Source organism: Garra rufa, chromosome 15, assembly GCF_049309525.1.
Source record: "Garra rufa chromosome 15, GarRuf1.0, whole genome shotgun sequence".
Lineage (NCBI taxonomy): Eukaryota > Metazoa > Chordata > Actinopteri > Cypriniformes > Cyprinidae > Garra > Garra rufa.
In genome coordinates this window covers 30224490-30250852 of record NC_133375.1, presented here as the reverse complement: position 1 = coordinate 30250852, position 26363 = coordinate 30224490, and the positions used below count along the sequence as shown (strand labels likewise).

The 26363-nt window shown below is 39.2% G+C and overlaps 1 protein-coding gene across 1 annotated transcript in view; it reads right to left on the bottom strand.

The window, feature by feature from the left end:
• The window catches only part of skia (v-ski avian sarcoma viral oncogene homolog a), an 87592-nt gene extending 61639 nt beyond the window's left edge, over positions 1–25953 (bottom strand). The window contains exon 1 of the mRNA XM_073819037.1: positions 24616–25953. Coding sequence (XP_073675138.1) covers positions 24616–25527 — 912 coding nt within the window. The 5' untranslated portion in view covers positions 25528–25953. The remainder of the gene's footprint in view (positions 1–24615) is intronic.
• Between the last annotated feature and the right edge of the window lie 410 nt (positions 25954–26363).

Below are 26363 nucleotides of genomic sequence, written 5' to 3'. Positions count from 1 at the left end.
AGTTATTTATTTTCCTTCTTATTTAAAAAATATAATGGCATAAATATAATAACAGAATAACAGACAAAACTTAAAAAAAAAATACGAAAGAAAGACAGACAGAAAGATTGGTGAATCTCGGTTATTCATTTATTTTGTTTCTTATTCTAAAAATATGATGCTATAAATATAACTGAATAAAAGACAAAAAAAAGCAAGCAAGAAAGAAATATTGGAAATATCGGTGAATCTCTGTGGGTAATATAATAATAATCTAACATAAATTATTGTAATAAAAATATTAAAGACAAGAAGAAAGAAAGAAAAATATTGGTCAATTGGCAAATAATTTAATTTAATTTAATTTGAATGAATGGATGAATTTGTTTATTTTGCTTCTTATTTTAAAAATATGATGTCATACATAATAACTGAATAAAAGATAAAACTTTATTAAAAGAAAGAAATAATATAACATATATAATATCACATCTTTAAAATTTATATTTTATTACAAACTACTTTTTTCTTATTTTTGCATATATAGTCATAACTAGAGAGGAATGTGATAAATTGTCATTAAAATACATGACAATTCAAACATTTTTAATGGTCTTAATATCAGGCTTTATTGTATTTACACAAAATATAATGATATATATGTGACCCTGGACCACAAAACCAGTCATAAGGTTAAATTTTACAAAACTGAGATTTATACATCATATGAAAGCTCAATAAATAAGCTTTCTATTGATGTATGGTTTGTTAGGATAGGACAATATTTGGCTGAGATACATCTATTTGAAATCAGAAATCTGAGGATGCAAGAAAATCAAAAAGACTGAGAAAATCCCCTTTAAAGTTGTCCAAATTAGGTTCTTAACAATGCATATTACAAATCAAAAATTACATTTTAATATGTTTACAGTAGGAATTTTACAAAAAATCTTCATGGAACATGAACTTTACTTAATTTCCTAATGATTTTTGGCATAAAAGAAAAATCAAAAATTTTGACCCATACAATGTATTTTTGGCTATTGCTACAAATATACCCCAGCGACTTAAGACTGGTTTTGTGGTCCAGGGCCACATATTTGGTTTTGGGGTGAAAATGATTACAAATTCATTATCAAAACAAAATATCAAAAAGGAAAGCAAGTATCAATTACAAATCCATTGAAATAAATCAATAAATAAATCAAATAAGACTTCTAATTTATGACTTTTATTACGTAGCCAGCAAGCTCAGATCACCTGATAAAATGCTAATACCCTGCAGCATACTACACCCTGATCTTTGGTCTGGCTCCACTGCTTCACTTCTGTAATTAAAGAACTTGGACACCATGAAATCTCACTCCAGCATGATGGACAGTTGACCCACGCCATCAGGATTGGCTTTCACGGAACGACCGGCTAGCCGTCTTGAGTGTGAGAGACCGTTACACACATGCGGTTTACATGTCTGCATGGCTGCACGGTACAACTGTAATGTTACCTTACAGGGTTACATATGCCCACGTAACCCCATGCCGTAATGGCCAGTGTCATTTTTAGCAATGGCCAGAGTAGTAAAAGGTCAAAGGGTCCACATTTAAATAGAAATCTGAAGAAGTGAATTAACATACAAGCCAATCTCAGTGATTTCCTGTCAAACGGATGCAGCGTGAAAACAATGAGTTGGGCAACCCCCCTCAGTAATGCAATTATTCCCTACATGCGCACACTAGCAAAGCCCTATTTACCACTGCACGTCTGCAGCCGGGTTGGAGTGTGTGTGAGCGTGTGTTTCCAGCCCACCAGCCAGGAAGCAGTCAGTGGACCTCTTATTCAACACAGGAAGTGCAGATTTGCTTAGCAACCACATTAACTCTCCTGTCACTGAGGTATTTGGAATTATACCTATTTAGTGACAGCCAGGCATGCACAGGCAGGCACACACACAGACGTGCGTTTTCCTGATATTTGAACTCACAGAGGAAATACCACTCCTGAGACGCTCAGCAGGAAAAGGTCTGAGCGCTGCCGTGCACAAACCTGGTACTTTCCCTTCAGAAAATTCCTCTATGTGCCATTCAGGACTGTATTTGTGTTTACATATACACAGGCGGCCAATCAAAGCTCAGATTGAACCCAATTTCGAAGCCGCTCGGCCATGAGAACGTGGCTTTGTGGCTCCCGCGGCCGATCTATGGGGTCTTTGACTGCGATCGACTGATAGCTTGACTCTGATTGATTGTTTCTATCACGGGCCGGAGGAGATTAACGAGAGAGAGACAGGAAGTCGAGCCAGTTCCACTCAACAGAAGCTGAAGAGGCTGGCCGATATGTTATCGAAAACTAAATAAACATTTATCAGCGTGCATGCTCTGCTCGGCCCAATCGCTTCCCCGTCTCCGCGTCTGGGGCCCCAACTCAGGTTTCAAAGTTCAGCCGCACAATTTACTCGCCAAACAAATCCTGAACTCGGTTGCCATTAAACACGAGCGCTGCGATCGTCCTCGGTCAATGTGCCGTCAATCACGCACAATGAGCCAGTACGCGGTGGGGTTTGGTCGCTATCGTTTGTCGGATTTCACACAATGATTTCACAAGAGCGATCACCTTTGGCTGAGAGGACCGCTTGTTTACACAAGCGTCAATGTGAAATTAAACACTTTTCATGCAGGCTTTTTCTTCACCGGGGCTGTTGAAACGAGAACTGAGGAAAAACACAAGTGCACGCCTTTTGCTGAATGAGTTTGCCTTACAATCTGCTCTTTTGATTCCTTTCAAGTTGGTTAACAGTGTCGTAATGTTCCAACAACTGGCTCCTGAGCAAATTCAACAGTTCCTGCTTGGTGAGGGCTTTTGTGGATGGCGAATTGTTGCGCTTGTTGGTGCTGCTGATGTTGTTTGGCAGCCCTTGTCTTTGGGAGAGGACAGTACAAAGGAGCTTTGATTGGAGTGTGTGTTTGTTCGAGTTGTGCTGACATCTGTGTGTCTCTGTGTGTGTGTGTGTGTGTGTGTGTGTATGTGTGCGCCCATGAGTCTCCGAGTGGTGTTGGCCTCGCTGAACGCTCAGCAGGTTGACTAGAACATGCTGGCTCTTTCCCTCGAAGCAGCCAGCATTCTGTTCCAAATGAGTTCAGCTCGGGGAGAGCCTTCGCTCTGGGGCACAATCACAAGGCTTACTGTTACAGGCATAAAAGAGGGGCGAGGGGGATGGGACCTGTGAATGGGGACAGGAGAGATCCATCCGGAATGAGAATTAGGGAATGAGAGGCAAAAAGGAAGTGAGCGATGATATTTTGTAAGATTTAACATCACCGCACTTGTTCTGAAGTTGTGCTTCAGAAGGTACTTCAGAAGGACTCAGAGAGGCTAAATTTTAGAATTCACTCCCTTTGAATTCATGAGTGTGACTGTGATTTGAACTGTCCACAGGAATTAAATGTTGACTGTAATTCAAAGAAATTTAACACAAATGATGCATTGGAAATTAATTTCTTAAATTCTGTTTTTTTAGATTTATCCATCTACCCATCAATGGACCCATCTGCCTACCTATCCATCTACCCATCTTTTACCAACATACCTATCTGTTTACTTACCTACCAAATTATCTATCTACCCACAAATCAAACTTCCCATCTACCCACCTAAATACCTATATACCTACCCCTTTACCTACCCACCTACCTTTAAATATCTACCCATCTATGTGCCCATCAATGGATCCATCTGCCTACCTACCCACTTCCCTATCCATCTACCTACGTATCTTTCTACTTACCTACCAAACTACCTACCCATCTATCTATCTACCTATCAACCTATCCACCCATCCATCTACCCACCAACCAAACGACCTATCCACCTGTCTATCTACCCATCTAACTACCTATCCATCTATGTACACACCTAACTACCCATCTACCTACCCCTATCTACGCACCTACCTTTAAATATCTACCCAACTATATTCCCATCAATGGACCCATCTGCCTACCTACCTACCTATCCATCCTTCTTTCCACCTTCCAAATTGCCTACCCACTTCTCTATCTACCTACCTATCTTTCTACTTAACTACCAAACTACCTACTCACCTATCTATGTATCTACTGACCTACCTACCAACCCATCCATCTACACACCAACCTAACTAGAACTACCTATCCACCCGTCTATCTCCCAGTATCTACTTACCCCTCTATCAACACACACACCAACTCATCCATCTACCCATAAATCAAACTACCTATTCACTTGTTTATCTTCCCCCCTAACTACCTACCCACCCACCCATTTATCTACACACCTACTAACCTAACAATTGTACCTATCCATGTACCCACCTACCAACCTACCTACCCATGTGTCTACCCACATACCTACCCATTTATATAGCCACCTACCAACATACCTATCTACTGGTTTGTGAAACCTATAAGCCTTTAAACCTTAAAACTTTTTAAACTTCAAAGCTTCTTTTTCAAAGCTTTAAAACAATGTTCTGTGCAAGTACAACCCAGCAGTCAAATGTTAAACCACTGGAAATGTCACATTGCTGTAAATTCCATTGGTCTGAGCCAGTGCCAAATTAGCCTGCAATGACAACATTCAAGATCCCTGTTTCAGGTCACTGTGTAGTTCATCTAGAGCAGGTCTGACAAACTGAATAGACCTTAGGTAAATGGAGAGCCCCAGGAAGTGGAAGAACTGGCTGAGGCCCAACAAGAGCGACTACACCCAGGGAGAGGAGTGATCTGGGCCTCCTCAGGAGACAGTTTGAGCAGCAGAAAAGAGACGGGTCCGATTTCATCCGATAAGCAGGCAGAGCTGGAATAAGGTCCCTGCACAGGGGACGTAGAGAGTGTGTGTTCTTTTGTCATTGCTGCCAAAAACTACACACTCAAGAATAGAACCTGCTGGCTTAGAGCCTCTTCTTTACTTTCCTTCTCCCTGTCTTTTAGACATGATTACCTATCTATCTATCTATCTATCTATCTATCTATCTGATATAGTTATATGAATTTCTTTAATCCACTTTGATCCTACTTTCTTACATTGAAATTTGAATTGTAGTTCTGCATCCTTTTAAAATCACCGAATTACAATTCAGGAAATAAAGTGAAATTTACAACATCCTCAATTCATTTATGAATGGTGCACCACCCAATACGGAACAAAAAGTGCAAGTTGTGGAAAAGCCATTTTATAAGATGCAGAATGTGGCGGCTTTGTGGCTGTTATTCAGAAAAACACTGAGCTGTAGCTTATTATTGCAGGCAACTGAGACAAGTCTGTGTCATTGGAGAGCTGTTGTGTCTTTAAGGAAGGACAGAGGTTGAGCTGTTTTGTCTCTGTGTCTGAGGGGAGGTAAGCATACACGCTCACACACACTGTCAAAATGCCTTCACATACGATGTCTAAGGAGACGGCATCAAATTCAGGAAGCCCAGTGTAACATCAGAATGTGCTTCCTGCAGCAATCAATAGATCTCAGGGCCATACTCCCCCACACATGCACAGACTTTAACAAGGGCGTGAGAGGATAAACAAATTGCCCTTGCACTTTAATCAGACTTCGAGGGAAACAACAAGGCTTTTGCAAAATTTATGTAATCGTTGCTTGAAGAACGGCTTCGCCATTTCACTCTAGTTTTGCTTTAAAAGCCACTCTGCAATCGACCGAACCACTTACGCCAAGCCCAAGCCAAATTGCAGTCAAACTGAAATATTACCAGCTCTAAAAGACACCTCATCTATATATCTTTGATAGCCATCATATTCACGGTCATTAGAAATATAGAGTGTTTAAATATGCTTGTATGTTGAATATGAATATGTTTGAAGTGTTGGCCAGGTCCGTGTGAAATCGTTCAGGAGATCCATTGAGTCGGAGATCGATGAAGCTCCTTGCAACCGAAGAGAGGCAGCGTGAAGTTGATGCTAATTGAGACAGAAGTGAATTGATAAGGCCTGGGCTGCATAATAAGCTCGCTTGAAGCTAACACAGGCTAATGTGTCCATTAGCGTCCATGAAGAGATGGATGGAGCAATGGATGGTGATATGGAAAGAGGAACGAGCAAGACGGATGAGACCAGGAGAAACCATTTACCATATCCAACAGTTCTGGACAGATTTGTACGGAATAAAAAAAAAAATGTAAAAAGAGCATGTGCTAACTTTTAGACTATAGTATGAGTAACTAAATACAAATAATGATAACTACCATTTACGTGTCAATTATTTTCACTGGCAGTAGAATTTATGTCACAAAAGTTGTTAAAAGCATCCTGTATCGACTCCAAACATTCTTCTAAGTTGTATTAACAAACTGAATTCATTTTAAATTGAGGTAGCCTGTAATTTCAATTCAACTATGATATATTTAATCAAGATTTGAATTTAACTCATTAACTAAATTCAAATTTCAGAGTTCTGTAACTTTAAAAAAAAAACATATCTGCTCTACAACAGAGTGAGAATATAACGTTGACATTTGCTTGAAACTAGGGCTGTAACGATGCGCAATATGAAACCGAAATCGCAACACTCAGATCCACGATCCTGTGTCGCGACACACCCCGTGACTACCTTTTCCAATCATGTGACGCCTGCCTGCAAAAGTTGAGCTAGTTGAAAAAGAACGTGAGGAAACATGGCAACCAACCGAGAGATTGCGGACCCTCCCTCCTCATTTAAGTCAGCAGTATGGCAACATTTCGGAGCTGTATGATCCATAAAATACGGAGAAAGGCTATTAATAAAGAACAAAAAATCCAGAAAATGCGTGTAGTATAGCCTGCGCAGTTAAAATACAATTATGTGTAAAATGTCATATTAAACTGTGTCTGACATGAAAACCACGCTAGTCATTGTCCCATAAAATGACAAATAGCAAATAACACATATGGTATTTTCATTACGTTTCATTTATTTTGTTTTTGTAAAGTAAAATGAGACCTTGTTGTTTGCAATACGTTTACCCCGAGACCGCGTCGCGAACACCAGCTCGACCGCAAAACACTTTCACTATGAGAGAAAGCGGCAGCCGCTCAGAGATTCCACCGCTTGACGCGTCCCATGTGAAATGGCTTTTAAACGGTCTTCAGACAGAGCGCGAACACAAGCACGTGACCGTTTGAGAGCAGCGTCAGCGTGTACCGGATTGAGTCCAAAGAGCAAATACCCGTGCATGTCACCCGCACTGCACCTGACAGATAAATATTATTCCACCGTTACGTCAGTTATAGCGGTTCACCCGTCGGGTAGGACTCTGTTTCGCACACTCATAGAATCTTGCATCGCTAGCAGGTTTAAAGAATTTGACATCTTAACAATTTTATCACTATCATGTTAAATAAAAAAATAAAAAATCAGTGACAGACAGACCTTATCAGTTGTTAATTTTAATACAGAAGGTTTTTATTAAACCTTAAAATGTGACCTTGTATGTAAAACTGATTGAAATTGATTTTTTTTTTTTTTTTAAATAAATCTGTTGTTTGATTTTCAGTTTCATGTTTTAATTTTTGTTCAAAATAGCGTGATACGTATCGTATCGTGAACCCAATATCGGGATACGTACCGTATCGTGACCTAGGCATATCGTTACACCCCTACTTGAAACTAAAGCTCTTTGGCCAAGATACAACTTGGAAAAAAAACATGTTTGTCAGGTTCCTTCTATGCAAATAATCCAATTAATTCGCTACGAGTGCAGATTAATAGTATATCGTTTTCACCTCAGTATTTGAAAGCACAATGTTTTTGGCACAGAGCTGCAGAAAACAGCAACAACCTTGACCTACAGATAGGACGAATTGCTAGAAGCCAAGCTAAAGAGATAATTAAACAGACTGATAGGCCTAATAGTGAGATAAAGGTCAAAGTGAAAAGAGAAAAAGAGAGGGGGGGACGATACATCAGACCAACACTACAAAAGTCTGCACAGTGCAAATGTAAATAGTAGTAACCCGTAATTAGATCCCTCTACGGGTGCGATTTAATGTCAGACGTTGTACTTCATCGAGACATCCTTATGGAGAGCAAACAATGAAGTATTGTCAGATATAGGATGCCCCTTTAAAAACCGGGCGGGCTAGTTGGAGGGTACAATTATCTTCAATTTCCTCTTGGAAAAAAAAAAGCCGGCAGAGGCAGAGATTGTGTTCAGCTTTCTCTCCGATTCCATGTCTGTGTGTGCTCGTGTTTGCATGTGAACGTGTGTGACAGTCCTTTTCAGTGCGAGATTACATGCGTGGGCAGGCGAGGAGTGGCTTCAGACAGTAAATCAATGGATTCCACTGTAGTGGTGGTGTAGAGCGTCTACAGGTTAGCGCCGAGCGCAGGGGGAGCCGTGCGGCTTTAACCTGAGCCTTTACCTCCCATCACCGGCACACACACATACACACAGCTCTGGTTTCACACACATTGTTTTATTTAGCATGTCCGCTGTCAGCTCATTTGGAGGAGTGGTACCGGGTCGGAATAGTATTAACAGTGAGGGATCTATGACCTACGATCGCTAACCTGAGGCACCACACTAGCCCGGATGCTAATGGTATTAAATGCCATTGTTTCCAACACTTTTAATTCACCTTGAGTAAGCCGAGAACACACATACACATTCGCGTACACAAATACACCTATAAACCTCATGGCCTTTCTAAACAACTTCTGATTGGTTCAGAAGTGTGACCAGAGAGATTCGTCCAATCTCATCTCAGGGATTCTTTTACTAAAGTCAAAATAACATTACATTCACTACTGCTTTTATATCTGTAATGTGACTTTTGTGAAAATTGTAGGGCCAAGCCAGACTTGATTTTATTAAAACAATGCTAAATAGTTATTTTGATGTCATATATCAATTTTTAAACGCATATTATTCAAGATATATGACTCTGGACCACAAAACCAGTCTCAAGTAGCACAGGTATATTTATTTTATAGCAACAGCCAAAAATACGTTGTATGGGTCAAAATTATAGATTTTTCTTTTATGCCAAAAATCATTAGGATATTAAGATCATGTTCCATGAAGATAGTTTGTAAATTTCCTACCGTAAATCTATCAAAACTAAATTTTTGATTAGTAATATGCATTTTTAAGAACTTTATTTGGACAACATTAAAAGCATTTTGATTTTTTTGCACCCTCATTTTCCAGATTTTCAAATAATTGTATCTCGGCCAAACCATACATCAATGGAAAGCTTATTATTCAGCTTTCAGATAATGTATACAAAAAATGTAACTGTATGACTGGTTTTGTGGTCCAGGGTCACACATTTCTTTCTTGAGTCGCTTGCTTGCAATAATATGCATTATGAAAGTAAATAGGGTCAAATTAAATATTATGTTGACTTAAAAGTCTGTGAACTGAAATAACCAGTAAAACTGTGTCAAATGATCTAGTCTGACCAAATCGAAAACTGACACCTGATGTGGTGGACTAACAAAGTTCCAGGAAAAAAACAAAAAACAAATTAGCTAATTTAATAAAATCTGAAATAAGCAAGACCTTGCTCTCGCACTTTAACGCCATCTTACCACTGATTTATTTCACATTGCAGAAAAATGCAATTCTGTTAGAACTCTGATTGGTCCTGCACCCCACCAGCATCTGTCTCGTAAATCAATTCAACTAATTATGAATTCGAAAATGTGAAGTAATTTGCTAACCACAATGTGAAATGATTTGAAAACCGCAACATGATTCATGTGGGCCACCGACTAGCGTGCCATTGTTAGCGTTTGACAGCAGAGGCTCCGGCGAGAGAAAGCACGGGGGAAGGGTGCTGTTGAACAGAGACAGACATTCTTTTGTTACCTGTTCAGCAAAACCAAAATAGCCCGCGGGCTTTAAGGCTGGAACTGATACACCGCATCCCTTAATCAAAGAACAAAATGACAAGCTTTCTGTGTCACGCCTAGCGCTGCCTCTCCTCTACAGCCGCAGGGCTTTAACTGGCAGCCATCTTTAGCTACAGCAAACCAGGAAGCGATAAAGTAATTATATCGGTATTTAATAAAAATAAGTGTTAGCATTAGCCTAAGTACTGAACCACACCAGATATTCTCCTGACGAGACCTGAGTGAAGTCATTTTTCAAGCAAAAACGTTCTTGTGCAGATGTTATGTGAATGTTTACACAACATTTGTGATTCAAACTATACATACAGCTGCTCTTTTTATGTGTTGATGTAAATATGACACTTAAAACGGTGCGCAATGCCATCTAGATGAATCATCTCACAGACATCTTGCTGACATATGCGTCTACTGGTTTTATATGTTGCGTTTTTCTCTCTGCACTATTAGCTATTCTAGTCTTGCGGTTTGTTCACACTAACCTCCAGTTTCACAGACAAAGCTTAAGCCTAGTCCCAGACTAAAATGTAAGCCTGAGCTGTTTCAACTGAAAGAAACTTGAACTGATTGATCTTGAAATATGGCAATGCCCTTGTTTTGTCTCAAGATCCACACCAGTAATGTTTTTTCCAAGGCATGTTTATAAAAATTACTTTAATGTCCTAGTTGAACTATGGCCTAATCCTGGCTTAGTCTAAGCCGTGTCTATAAAACGAGCCCTAAGAATGATAACTATAACAATAACTACCCTTATGAAAATTATCCATGGTTTTATTGTAGTAAAAGTGTAGTAACCATGTTTTTTTTTGGTGTATTGATTAACATTTGTGTAAAACACCATGGTTAAATTATGGGTTGTGTACCAAAACTATAGTAACCATGGTTTTTTGGTTTTATCAGTGGTAAAACCATGGTTAATTTTCATAAGGGTGGACTTCCCTCTTTACACTGAATTAGAAAGATTATTAAAACTTCATAGTTAACGTTACAATTAATGTGAAAGGCCCTTTAGTGTGGAAAAAAAGATGCAGCATGGCTTGTGAAGACGACAACCAAGACAATAGTCTCAGGCCTGGGCTTTGTCTCTAGTCTTAGTCCTGTTCTTAAGCCCCAGCTGATCTTTTTAAAATGTCTGAAGGACAAAAGGAAGCCCAGTCGAACCTTAGGATGAGAGGTGGGACCTTTGGCGTGCTCTCCATCACCCCAAACATAAAACCCACTCTTGTGACCACGAGCGTCCCTCGACATTCTGCGCCCTCCCGTTATTTAACATTCACCACGACACACTTGTGCGTGCACAAAACGAGACAAAAAGACTCTGATTTGCCTCCTGACGTAATGCAAACACGCGGGAGACATCAATGGCAGAGCCGTGCTGCGTTTCAGAGCGCGGCGGTGTGGTTGTTCATTTAGACGGGGTGTGAGCGCAGGCCTTTGTGTGGTTAGACTGACTAACGTCCGCACACACAAGCACACACTCGCCCTCTGCCCCAGTTGTGTGGCCTGTAATCTTGTCATTCTTGGCCTGTGGCCTGTAAAAGGTCAACTTTGAAACACGAATACTGTGTGTTCTGCGGTCAGGGTTTCACCTGAGTGATGTCGTGGTGGAAGCTACACGTCTGCTAACTTAGATGCTACTCACCTTTTAGTACACCAAAGCACAACTGCCAACACGTTTCTACCAAGGAAAACAATGTCACGTCTAAAAAATTTGCTTAACACTCTTAAAAATAAAGGTTCCAAAAGGGTGTTTTTGCAGTGATACCATAGAAGAACCATTTTTGGTTCCCCAAAGAACCTTGCAGTGAACAGTTCCTAAAAGAACCATTTTGAAGAACATTTCTGCATTTCAAATGTTCCATGGAAGTTTAAGGTTCTTCATAGAATCACTGATGCAGATAAAGAACCTTTATTTTTAAGAGTGCACCACATAAAGTTGTCCAAAAAAGAATAACTCTGTCTAAAAAGACACTGACTGTGCCTTTAATATTTATCAGAATGCATGAAACTCATATAGTATGAGCAGTTTTTGATGTAAATTAGACAATAATTAATTAAATAATTAATTTCAAAATGTTAAGCAAATTATAAGCAAAACTGAATGGTCTGACCTTAGAAATTATTATACATATTCGACAGACTGAATGAGATGCATAATCACTCTCTAACTGCAGGTGGCGCTTATGGAACAGCAGTGATACAGCGTAATATTTCGCAATTTGTGAACAGTGATCTTGCTCTGTCTGCTACATTATTTTCTCCTCTTTGCATTCATCTTCAGCGTCTCTGGCTTCTGGTAAAGGCCGTTTATTGTTGGTTAAAGTTAAAGAATTAGTTGTGTGTTATTAATAGCTCTCTAACCATTAGTCAGAAGTGTATGCATATGCATATTACTAATTGAAAATTAAGTTTTGATATATTTATGGTAGGGAATTTACAAAATATATTAATGGAACATGATCTTTACTTAATATCCTAATGATTTTTGGCATAAAAGAAAAATAGATCATTTTCACCCATTCGATGTACTGTTGGCTATTGCTACAAATAAACCTATGACAGGTTTTGTGGTCCAGGGTCACATATAGCCAGCACTAGTTTCTACCAAAGAAAAGGTGGTTTTGAGTCTAAATAATTGCATTTAAGTTTTCAGAATGAGAAAAACTTATGTGAAACTCCAAATATTGTGTGTGAATTGATCGCTATGAGTTTCATTCGTTATCACTTCTGATTCATAATTATATAAAGCCACTTCAATATATCCTTTTAAAACTGTGCCATGTTTTTGTGGGCAGGTTATGAAGGCTAGTGAATCACGTCATTGTTCTGCTCTCAACTCAATGGAAACACTGGCTCCGGCAGCATCGCCATTTAGAAGAAAACGGGTATGTGTGAATGTGTGGAAGTTCTGATTCAGTGATGAAGCATTTGGTGGGTGTCAGACAGATGGAGTTATGAGTGAGTAAATGTATTTACCTCTTTACGCACATTGACGCTGAATTGTACGATTAATATCATCCATACCCTGCTGCCGGTCTGGAACAGACATCAGAACAGCAGTCACGATAGCAAACCCATCATCTGTCTCTCCCTCTCTCTCTCTTTCTCTCTTTTCTGTAAACGTAGCCAAGAGCCCAGACAGCAGCGTTTTTATGCTACCCTGCGATTCCATTCTCAGCAAACATAACTAGAGGATTTGAGTTGCATTTTTTTCTAGCCGTGTACTGTAATAGTATGTCTGTCTACTCATTTCAATGTCAAATTACACATTATAAATTAGACTCCTTCTGTGCGGGGCACCCTTCAAAGAACGGCAGTTATATAAGTGGGACTAACCAAACCAAATTATGGTGCATCTCAAACCAGTGCCACTGGGTCCAGACGAGCGCTTCATTTAGAATGGGGTGAGGAACGATGTCGTGTGTCTATTTCTTTTTTTCAGATGTTGGGTCTAAAAGGCTTTACGTGACTGTAAAAAGTCTTTAAGGACTTGCATGGTACATGTGCATATGCTAAATAAAAGAGAGTCAAATAAAGAATGAATATAGCATTCAAAAGAAAAAAATAACATTTTATACACACTAAATACTACCATGTTGAGCACTTACAATTGTACTTTGCAAAATACTTTACAAAACTCTAATAAATTCCTGAATAAAAATATTAATTTCTCTTGAATGGCAGTGTGAATAATGCATCACTATATTTACTATAGTTACTGAAAATATGGTTTATTTGCATAAGTGTGATGAGAGGTTTAAATGTACTAAAAAGTGTCATAAATTTTTCTTTTATGTCAAAAACCATTAGAATATTTAGTAAAGATTATGTTCCATGAAGATATTTTGTAAATTTCCTACCATAAATATATCAAAACTTAATTTTGATTAGTAATATGCATTGCTAAGATATTCATTTAGATAGCTTTAAAGGCGATTTTTTCAATATTTTGATTTTGTTTTGCACCCTCAGATACCAGATTTTCAAACTGTTTATACAAAATATTGTATGCAATATAAATCACTTGGATATATGTTCAAGTAACATGGGATGCATATTTAGGTTCTTCATACGCATCTACTGTGCATTACGAACTTTCCCTCAAGCTGTTGCGTGCAGATTTATAGATAGCATCTAAAAGGGCAGTGAGACTCCAAAAATATCTTATTTTTTCATAGTCATTCAGTTTGAGGAAGTGTCACTGTCTCTCAATGTGCGTGTGCATGTCACGCTGCCTCTGTCAGACCACCATCTGTCCGATGGGAGCTATATGGAGGCATCCGATTGGACAGTGTGTCTGAATAGAGAGGGGTTTGATGGGAAGGGTCATGTGTCGGACTGCTCTTAGACACACAAACACACACTGCCAGCTAAAGGCTGACTCACCCCGTCACACAAAGACAATAGGCCTCAGCTGACATAGCAGAAAATCCCCAGGCACACCAAAAAACACCTATTTTGCTCAGCGTCCTTTAGGGATGTAACAAAATCAAAATTTCACAATACGATAATATCTCAATATGAAGTCAACAATATGCGAATATTGCGATATAAAAAAAAAACAAAAAAAAGACAAATGAAGACTTGATAGTGTCATCAAAGCATAATGGCCCAAAACACAACTTTAAAGACCTTTTATGTTAGAATAAGTAAAGTAAATATACTTTAAAAACCACTTTGTGCCTGGAAGACCTATTGTTTCTTATCGTCACGTGACCACGATGATATCGAGACAGTTTTGCAATTGCGAAACCATGATATTGATAATACTGATACCGTTAACAGTAGCCAATCAGAATCAAGTATTCCAGATAGTGGTGTAACATAACTATACAGCTGGAAATCCTACACAAATTGTACAATCTATGAGGTTACAAGACAACATAAAACTGTTCACTTGTGGAATCTAAAGTATTTCAGAGTTACAGAAATCAGAGAAGCATCTTACAAAGACAGAAAATAATTAGATAAAAATGGCACATCTTTATATTAAAGTACAAAAAGAAACCAAAACAGAGGGTGATTCAGTTCAGTGATGAATTTTTCAAAGCTAAACTCATCCAGGAAAAAGTGTTTCGGTCTATTCGTGCTTAAATGTCATTAATAATACATATCCACAGCGCCATGAATGAATGAATGCACAAAAGTAGGAATGAATGAGGTTATATTTATTTATTTAAAACAGAGAAATAAACTGCCAGACAGAACATTGGATCCAGTTCCTTTTCTTTCCTACTTGTTTAGTTAATTCATTCACTGACTTGGACTTGTTATTCTGGTGCGACTAGGACACGGGAGCCGATCCTGACAGTCTGCCTGACATTAAACGTTCACAATGTCTTCCAATAAATCAAACATTTACCTCACACCTTACGTATTAGCACATCCAGACAATCGCAGCAACCGAGGAAACCCCTGAAACGCATTTATTTTCCCACCCCTCCTCCCTGCTAACGCCAGACACCGAAAAAGCTCCCTCCTCCATCCCACACTCATCTGTCTGCCAGCCCCCCATCGCATCCTCCTCCACCTCCCCCAGCCGCCCCTATCAGGCAGGTATATGAATGCTTTCCCAAAGGCCAGCCAATACAAACACACTCTCACACACACACACGCAGACTCGGATGACTGATGTGTGGGGGCTGGGTGGAAGGAGTGTGAAAAGAGAGGATGCCCACGTGATGAACCTCTCTCTTTTATCTGTGTTTATCTCCATCTGACATTAATGAGATTTTAGCTACTGCATCCTGAGGGAGGAGGGGGACAGCCTAGGAGGCTTAGTGGCGTGTGTGTGAGAGGGTGTGATATAATGTCACAACACAGCTTAAGCTATGACGAGGGGAAATTATGTAAGAGGGAACAATTATCCAATATGTACAGTCTTGCCTTATAACTGAAATCCGAACGTTTCTTCGTTCACTAAGAAGCTCTGTAACTGTGTAGGCTGTAAGGGCTTCAGGTTAGCTCTCTTGAGTTACAATGCTTTGAGCTTCAAAATCTAGCAAGCTGCCTACTAGGCAATGTACTACACAACTGACTAATTTGGAATGTTATATATAATATACACATAGCACAAACAAATATTTTGCTGGTCATTTCTATACATGTATAAAAATATATATATATATTATTTACATATTATTAATAATTATATTAATTACATATATACATATTTAAAAATGTTCTGTAACTCTGGATTTGACCAAAAATTGTTACAGCATTTATTAATTTATTTAAATAAGTTAAATAATAATAATAATAATAATAATAATAATAATAATAATAATAATAGAATATATTATTATTGTGTATTGATTAAAAAATAAAAATAATCATAATAATAATAAATAAATAATAATATTATTATTTGTTTTATATGTATCATGAAATAGTGTTTATTTTATTTAATATAATAATAATAATTATTATTATTATTGTTATTATTATTATTATGTATTGATTAAACATTTATTTTACATGTGTCATACATTATTATTATTATTATTATTATTATTATTATTATTATTATTATTATTATGTACTGATTCAAAATAAAATTATAATTATTTATTTTAGATGCATCACATATTATTATTTTATTTATTATAAATACAAAAATTATCATTCTTATTATACATTTTAAATATTTTATATATTACGTATTATTATTATGTATTGATTTAAAAGATTAAGTCTTTTTTATTTTACATGTATCTAATTATTGTTTATTTGTTTATTTATTATAAATTATTGTAATTATTTTTTTATCATGTATTGATTTAAAATTATTAAAAACAATTTATTTTAAATGTATCATAAATTGTTTATCATTATTATATACTGATTTAAAATGAATGACAAATCATTATTTATTTATTTATCATAAATTCTTGTTTATTTATTGTAAATTATTATTATTATTATTATGTATTGTTTTAAAATAAATACAATTATAATTATTCATTTTATATGCATCATAAAATATTGTTTGTTTATTGTAAATACATTAGTAAAAATAATTATGCATTGATTTTACCATAGATTATAGTTTGTTTATTTATTATTTAGATTACTGTTTATTATTATTTTACATGTATCACAAATTATTATTTATTTGTTTTTTTTATTAAAATTATTATTATTATTATTACACTCACCAATATGATGTGAATTAAAATGAGGCTCTTTGGGACTGAAGTACAGTATTCATGTACGATGAGTTAAACTATTATGCTATTACGTACATGAATGTCAATTGTTCAAATCACAAAACACTGGAACTTGGCCTGTATAAAGCACTTCCAGTAGGAAAAAAAAGAGGTTGTAAAATGTGGCAACATACTGTACTTCCGTCCCTTACAGCTTTGCTGTCTTTCATTTGCATTAAATAAGGCACCCAGTGTGAATCAACACTATTACTTAAGTATATTTGATCTCTCAGGCATATTTTTAAGTCACTGATGGAAAAAACAGTGGAAGTCGTAGCTACTTCCAGCTGAGGTTGCTAAATAGCATTGAACAGCAAAACTGAATAAGTGCCATTTTGATTTGAAAATTCAGCTGGGTAGGGGAAAAACTGATCAAATTAGCAAGGATGTGGCAAATAAGCCAAGCGTGAATCTTCACACATAAACTAAACTGTTAGTGTAAAAAAAAAAAAAACTAATGAATTGACTTGCATTTGCATTCTATTAGAGCCACAAAAGCAATTAGGCCTTGAATTGTTCCAGAGAGATGTTCGTGTCTTATCTCTAAAACAAAGCCACATAATTTTCTGCCTTTGCCCGGTTAATCACAGTCATGATCCATCAGTTCGGGCTTGTCAGCGACGGACTATTTGAAAAATCTTAATTAGCACCTAAAGGAGTCTCGTTAGAACACTCAGCTGCTGCTCACTCCTGAAAAAAAAAAAAAACCCTGTCGAATTTAATAACCACCCAGGACTACACATGAGGGATTTTTTTTGTATTCAGGATCAGTGGGAAGAATAAGCTTTGTTATGAAAGCAACAGATTACCATGTTTTTTTTCGCCGAGTTTCATACTGAGTAAAACCGTTCGAGTTTCTCGTCTGGCGCTCTTGCGCAACAATAAAAATGACCCTTGCGGATATCCAAACAAAAGCCTGTTCATATCAGTAACCGACTGAACAACACAGGGTCCGTTTCTCTGCCTTGCAGGTCTTTGACCTCACGAGTCCAAGTTCTGGAACATACTTATGAAGACTTTGACCCGTGAGGTCTCAGAACAGCCGTCCGCCTCGGTTCTCAGACGGATCCTCTGGATAATATCGTCGGCAGCTGCAGGACTATCCGTGCCCGTGGAGCGCAAAGAAATGCGCAAATGCAACTTTTCGTGCTGCGGCCATTGATATGCATACCAGGGGCCAGCTGCTGCTGAGCTGAGTCGAGTTGAGCCGTCCGTTCTCTCTGTGTGTGTGTGTGTGTGTGGCTTAAGAGCAATATGCCTGGCGAATGAGACGGGACATACCTAATATCCCCTTAGGGGACTGGCTTCCTCTCCCAAAGCTCTTGCACCCTCTCAGTTCTTCATCAGATATCCCAGAATCCTCCAAGGCGCTCAAATAGGGGGGGATATGTGCAGGTTGGAAAGATGCCACGGTCTCTCTCCGAAATAAAAATCTCAAGTCAGCCGAACCGAACGCGGAGGACGGAAGAAAGAAAATGAACACGCAAGGTGTTCATCAAAAGCATTTTCAAGGGCATGATTTAGACTAAATTACGTAGCTTTGTTTCCAAAGAGCGAACAATTAAGCGAGAAAATGGCTTCAAAGACTGAGAGCGGGTAAATTCTGCTTTAATGACTGGATGATTAGAGAGGTTTACTACCCACTTCCAGCACCTGGGGGGAATTAAAGATCGAGAGAAAGAAAAAAAAACACTTGATTGTGGAGGAGACGAGAAGTCAGCAGGGGAAGAGTTCTGACACGGAGCAGGTGTGCGTGTGCGCGTATGCGAAAGAGAGAGTGAGAGGGCACGCTTCATTCATGCCCATTCATACTTCCATTTGCATAATCAGTCTCTCGCTGTACTTTGGGAGTGGCGGTCCTGGAATGCGGCTGTCACAACTCTCCCTTCCCGTCACTGAGCTGCGGTTTTCCTGCACTGGCGGCAAGAACGCGCAGTCTGCCAAAACTCTCTAAATAACCCCTGATAAAACGCCTCCATATTTAACAGGAAACTCGGAGGGGGAAATCAAATGCATGACTAAGTGGGAAACGCTCATGATATGGGCTTTCTTGTGCTTACTACTCTGAAAAATGAAAATGCCAATGCTTTTGTCAAGTAAATCCGTCAGTGCACAAAAAGCTGTGAAAAGGCACAATTATTTAAGAAATGCAGTAAAAAGGAGCACATTTAATCATACGTCATTCCATCTAGTGCATATTTACATTGACCAACAATTTAAAAATATGGCAGACGTAATGAAAGCACATCCTGTGTGAAGTTTAGCTCAGACAGATAGGCAAAGTTGACTGTAAAATAGATTTTTGTGGTCTGTATGTCAGTGGTTTATGTTCAGTATAACAGAGATAAAACAAGCAATATATACTTTTCTATTCTTAAATCAGAAGTATTCATCATTATTTTTATTCAATTGATACTCATGATATGGATTTTCTTGTGCCTACTGCTCTGAAAAATGAAAACGCCAATTTAGTCAAGTAAATCTGTCACTGTGAAAAAGAAAAATTGGATAAAAAAAATGGATAAAATTTTTGATTTTGCTAATATTTTTTCTGAAGAAAGATAGACATGTATAGTGATGAAAGTCACAATATTAAATGTCATAGATGAATATTTATTAAGTAATCCACTATTTTGTAGAGGGAGGTCAAAATGGCAATTTTCAGTGTGAGATTCAGAGAAAACAGAGATTGTTAGTTCTATTAGTAAAATCTGCTGACTTTAGCAATCTTTGTTCCATTATGTGCCAATGGTGACCATTCAAATATGAGGAAACAGCACTTTTCAAGCTTTTCTCCAAAACATTTGGTTTTCAACCACTGAAATTGGGTAATATTCAACAATCTGGACATGGAGCATTATTGTGATCCCCACATCTCTGGGACTGAACGATGCAGGGCTTTAAAAATGTAACATTCCAAAAGAAAAGTTTATTAACAACTAGAATCTAAAATCATATTGTGATATCTTACTGAAATATACGCACACAAACTTGGGCAAAAGAATACTTATGGCACTCAGGCACAGCTATGTTAAATGCAGTTGACTTGACAGAAAGAAACGAGATACATCTCTAGTTTCAACATGATTTGTTCTTCAGACATTCTGCTTTAAAAAAAAAAAATCACATTTTTTCAAACTGACCTACATTTGGTTTCTGACCACTGAAAATGTGTGAATGTGTGCCATATTGAAAAACCTCTGAAATCGAATCTCATAGGGCATTAAAAATAAAGATGCCAAAAGAAAAGTTTGTTAGGACCCAATATCTAAAAGGGCATTAAGATATCTTTAATATTTTTTGTGTTACAGACATGCAAACTTTGGAAAGAAACTTGAAAAGTGCTGTTTCCCCATTTTTGAATGGTGACCATTGGCACATAATGCAACAAAGATTGCGAAAATGCACAGATTTTACTAATAGAACTACCGATAGAACTGTGCAAAATTATCATTATAATGCTGCCATTTTACCTCCCTTTAACTTGACTCTGAATCTCAGGTGAAAATTGCCATTTTGACCTCCCTCTACAAAACAGTGGATTACTCAGTGAATATTCATCTTTAATATCCTGGCTTTCATCACTATACATATCCAACTTTCATCAATAAAATATTAGCGCATTGACCAACAATTTAAAAATAGTTTTAGCATGCTGTAACGCAAAAAACGCATACCTCAGTTTTACAAGTTGATTGTAAAATAGATTTTTGTGGTTTGTAAGTCAATGCTTATGTCCAATATAACAAAAAAAAACAAGCAATTTATTAACTGCAAAGCATTTTGGTATATAAAAGTTATCTTAATTTTGGAGTTTACTCATAAAATATTGATTATTTGTGATTCATTCATCAGTCTATCATCATTTTTAATCAACTGAAAGCTCAAACGCTGAGTCTATTTAAAGGTATTTGCTCACTTTCCACACTTGTTTACCAAGTCTTAAGCTATTTCATTCTTAATCCACCCAATCATTCAACTCGCCACTCCTGACAATTACGTCCAGACATTTTTATCAGTATATAACTAATCGTGATAGCTCATGAAGCCAACTCAACACCTAAGCTTACACTTTGAACCTGTATACTACAGATCAGCAAACTCAAGCCTTGTTTACCAAGCGGCCAAACTCTTTTGAACCCTTCTGAATGAGATCACAAGCGTAACACTATTTTTTTTTTTTTCAAAAGAGCTTGACAGAACATAATGGCTAGGTACATTTTACGCTTAATTATGAGTGTGTGTCTGAGCGAGGGACACAGAACATCCTGTCTTTCGGCTGCTGACTGATAGCACCAGACAGACACACACTCACAAATACTTATACACACACACATATATACATGTCGAGGGAGGTTGAGCAACTACACAGTCTGTGACCTTCCCTCAGCAAGCAGCAGAGAAAGAGGAAGTTCCTTCACCCCACCCAGAGACAGAGAGAGTGAGAAAGCGAGACTGCCAGACTACTTTTCACAGATGAGGAACAGCAAGATCTGTAAATAACTCAGCAAAAAAACAGCTCTGTCACAATCACTCAGAATATGCATCCCAGACAGCAACACAGTATATAAATGCAAAGCGTCTATGTCCATTGCATGTGGAAATAACAGGCCAGATGCGTGCTTGTTATGCAAGGTTGCAAATGCATATGTGGCCCTGGACCACAAAACCTTTTAAGTAGCATGGGTATATTTGCAGCAATAGCCAAAAATACATTGCATGGGTCAAAATGACCAATTCTTCTTTTATGCCAAAAATCATTCATGTTCCATGAAGATATTTTGTTAATTTCCTACCATAAATATATCAAAACTTAATTTGTTATTAGTAATATGCATTGCTAAGAACTTCATTTGGACAACTTTGAATGCAATTTTCTCAATATTTAGATTTTTTTTTACAACCTCAACCTCAAAATAGTTGCATCTCAGCCAAATGTTGTCCTATCCTAACAAACCATACATCAAATCTTATTTATTCAGCTTTCAGATTGTGTATAAATCTTATAGACCCCACTGACACAATGTCAAATCAAACTAGCGCATCTCAAAGTATTTGCATAGAGTTGGATCGATTACAATCCAGGCGTCAGTCTTATTCTACAAACATCTTAGAGGCAAATGAAATTGTGTGGAAGCCATTATGAAGTCATCAATATCAAATCGCCGACTCTTCCTGGCAAAGGAGTGACCAGGCGGGCGGGCGAATGTAAAAATACACCGAATCTCCCTCTCTCTAGATGGATATACAGATATATTCCACTTCCGTTTCCAGACGCTTTGAGAGTGTTCCCTCTTGTGTGTGTGGTGAGAGGCAGGAAAGCTCTTGAGAGGAATAAAAGCCTGCTGTGGGGGGTCTGATAATGTGATAATGCAGAGAGCTCCGGGACATTTCGGTTCTCACTTGAGACCGAGGGAAACAGCTCGATGTTAACGAGGCAACGTCATTCACCGTAAGGGCCCATTCAATCGGCAAAGCACTTATGACACACATCGTCGGTGCAAAAAAAGAGACAGAAATGTGTGCAAACATGTTTGAGTGCGAGCCTTGGTTTACATCCTCTCGCTTTACTCATACAGGGAAACTAACTGGGTGAGAGCTGGTGGGTGGGGGAGGTGATGGAGGGCTGATCACAGAGAGATGGGAGGGAGGAGATGTTGGTGAATGCACCTCTTTGTTGGTTCATATTCCGTTTCCACCACAATACTCCAATCCCTGCATCATCAGCTCCATTCAAGGAAAACAGTTCATGCAAATGACTAGGCCTGCCATTCATTGAATGTTTGTGTGTGTGTGTGTGTGTGTGTGTGTGTGTGTGTGTGTGTATTGGAGGGGGCACACTACTAAAAAACTTTTCCTCTAATCCTCTACATCACAAACAGGACCCTGTCTGCTGCAAGAGTCAAGCATTAGAGCCCCAAGGGTAAGAGGAGCCGCCACACATGCGAGTAACCCGAGACTGGAGACAACCCAAAGCAGATAAACATAAAACAATCAGCCTGAGACTGCTTTATCGGATTATTCCTTCTAAAAATATCCTGAAATGAACTTTATGATGCATATTCAAGCAGCAAACTTGGTTGGAGTGCATGTTTTCCCTCAGCAGTCTCGCGATTAAACCCTCGATGGCTCGATCATTAAAAACACATCCACTGTCAAGTACCTGTGATAGCTAAACGACCCATTTCAGAATTACCATAACATGACGCCGTTGCCGTGGGACATGTGGAAGTCATGCTGGGCTCGAGAGAGACAGATGGAGGAGCGAGATGATAAAAACAAGCACTAGACAGAGAGAGAGTGAGCTGAAAACGAAGCGCCCTGGCCTTTAATGGCTCTTAATGATTGTTTGTTTACACACTCAGCACTGTATCTACAGTAAAGGCCAACGGGACAGAGGTCATGTCACCGAGGGTTAGTTATTGGTCAATTAAATACAGCGTGTGTGGAAAGCAAGTAGAAATGCTATCTGTGATTTTTTTGCATCGGTCTGCTCAAGTTAAATATTTCATGCCATTAAATTTAGGCCACTGTGACGGCTACGCTATCTCAACGTCCGCCCGCAGAATCCACATCTCACCCCTCTCCCGGATATCAGGTTGTAACATTTGGACTGGGAAACCAATATCATGATAGTCTCTGGAGTCTGAAGACTGGGTCACCAAAGAACTGACACTCTTGGCTCCCTTCCAAGCACTCATCTAAAGAGGGAAGCTGACACGACTTGGAATATGCCAACGCAAAACCCAAGACATACAAATTTCACCCTGGTGGTGTGGCTTAGCGGTTTAAACAGCCCGTCTGCCAACTTTAAGATTGTTGCTTCAATTCCAACAGAGGTGATTCATGGCTATCGCCACAGTGCCCCAGAGCACTTAACCTCAGGTTGTGCCAAAGGGACTGTCCCTATAAGAAGTGCACTGTACGTCTGCCAAATAACTACTTACTGTTGAGTCTGAAGTTTGTGTCACCAAAGAACTGACACCCTTGGCTGTTCTCCAAGCATTCATCTCAAGACAACTATGGCAAGCCATTTTAACAATATCTATTTTTATGCTTCCGGTACTTATTTTCGGATTACTAATAGGTAATCCAAAAGTGAGTTGAATATTTTCAATTTCACGAATTACTTACATCACTAGTTTCAATCGCTGTTCTACTTGCATGATGCAATGACTAGTCAGAATGTCTAGTATCTAATAAATGAGTATGATCCAATTAATTCTATGAAAACCGAACTAATTCTAGTAAGCCAAAATTTATATCCATACATAATAAGTAGTTAGTAAAAGCAGGTGCCAGTAAGGTGATAACATACTACTGAGAAGTACTAGTTTGAAATGGGACTAATCTAATAGGCACTACAGAATTAGTATCTGATGAAAAGTTATTAATGAAATTGAAAAAGATGGTAGTTGTTATTAGCTTACTACTAGGCAGCAACTAGTAACACAGACACTAGAAACGGCTTGTCATGGACATCTGACACTTACAGTACACTAAACTTAAAACAGTTCACCCTGCTGCAGCGCAGAATGTAAAAAACTGGCTCACCCGTGATGCTTTCCGCTTGTATTTATTGGCGAAGTCAAATTTCTCCTTAATGTCATCCAGGAGCTGCTCCAGACGCGCTTTCTCCTCTTTCCCCGTGTAATCCGGGCTGAGGAGGACATACGCCCTCCAGTTGGCCGAGTCAAAGCCCCAATGGCAAGTCCTGTTCTCTAGCGATTTGTGACTGTGCACCACGAATTTCTGGGTCGGGTACATGAGCCTGCAGTCCATGCATTGGATGCAGGGCGCGTTGGGACTCGTGTAGAGCTCCGGAACCAGCAGCCCCTTACACTTCCCGAAGCACTCGTGGTAGATCTTGAAGCTCTTCTCGGTGAGTTCTAGCTCGATGGAGCCGTAGAGATCCTTCTTGGAGTGCGGCGGGTACGTCCCTCCGTAGATGAGCGCGTTGCACAGGCGCTCCGCGTCCGTCTTGGTGATGAGTCCGCAGGACGGCGCGGAGAACGGCAGGATGCCCATCACCTTCAGGATCTCCAGCTGGTCGGCGGTGCAGCGCGAGCAGTAGATGTGCAGGTCGTCGCACACAGAGTTGATCTGCTGGAGCGAGAAATCCCGCAGCACCGTGTTGAGGATCTGCGGCAGGCACAGGCGCTTTTCGCCGCCCACCACGAAGCACGAGATCGTCTCGCTCTCCAGGACCGTCTCGCACCTCTCGGTGGAGCGGTCGGACGGGATGAAGAGCGGCCCGGGCATCACCGGAGGAGGCTGCATGGGGGGGAGGTGCAGCACGGGCTCCGGGACGTCTTTGCAGTCCTTCTTGAAGAGCAGGTCGTGCTGCCATCTGGCCGAGAAGGCGGCCGGCCCTCCGAGAGAGCTCATGGAGCTCAGGTGAAACTGTTTGAGAGTTTGTTGCAGTCCCGGGTGAGGCTGGAAACTCTGTCGCGCTACTGTTTCCATGTTTCGCGCACCGCGTTGTCGTTGAAAGCAATCGTCTGGTGAGAAATACGACTCAAAGGTCCTGGTTCCGCGTCTTTAAATCCAAGTCTGTGAAAACAAGCACAAGAAGGCCGATAGGGCTTCATCAAATCCCCACTCAGACGAAGGTTTCCACCGGCGTGTCTTCTTCCCCTGCAGCGGGCTCTCTTCTGTCCATATCCACAGACAGACGCGTACAGAAAACTCAAGAGTAACACGAGCAAAAGCGCGCAAGTTGCAGCAAAACTATCCCACGGGGAGCCCAACTTGTCCCACGTCAAATTCACGAGTCAAATACACAATCCGCCAACTTTAAATCCGTATTTTTCCTTGCGAGTCGAGATCGCTGCAGCCGGACACGGCGCGTCGCCTCCGCTCCTCTGCCCCTGCAGTTCAGTATGACTGAGTCAGTGAGCACAGCCTCGCTCTCGCTCTCTCTCTCTCTCTCGCTCAGTGTTTGTGTGTGTCTGGCTCAGTCATTGAATCCCAGCCAAGAATGTGACTGACTCCGCAGGCTGTGGCTCTTCCAAGAACCAGCCTTCACTCCCCACTGCTGTAGAGAGACAGTCACTGTACTTATAATATCACTATTTATATTTGTAAATACGGATGTTTTTAAAAATTATTGTCTTTACTTTATTCATAGTAATTTATCATATCATGCTGTTATTTATGTAATTATACTATGATTCAATATATGTTATTTATTTAATTTATATGATACAGCTTTTGCATGATTGTCATCGTGTGCAATACTGTCGAAGCCTACACAGTTCTTAAAATATTAAAATGGACAAGACAAAAACAAACAGGCGTAA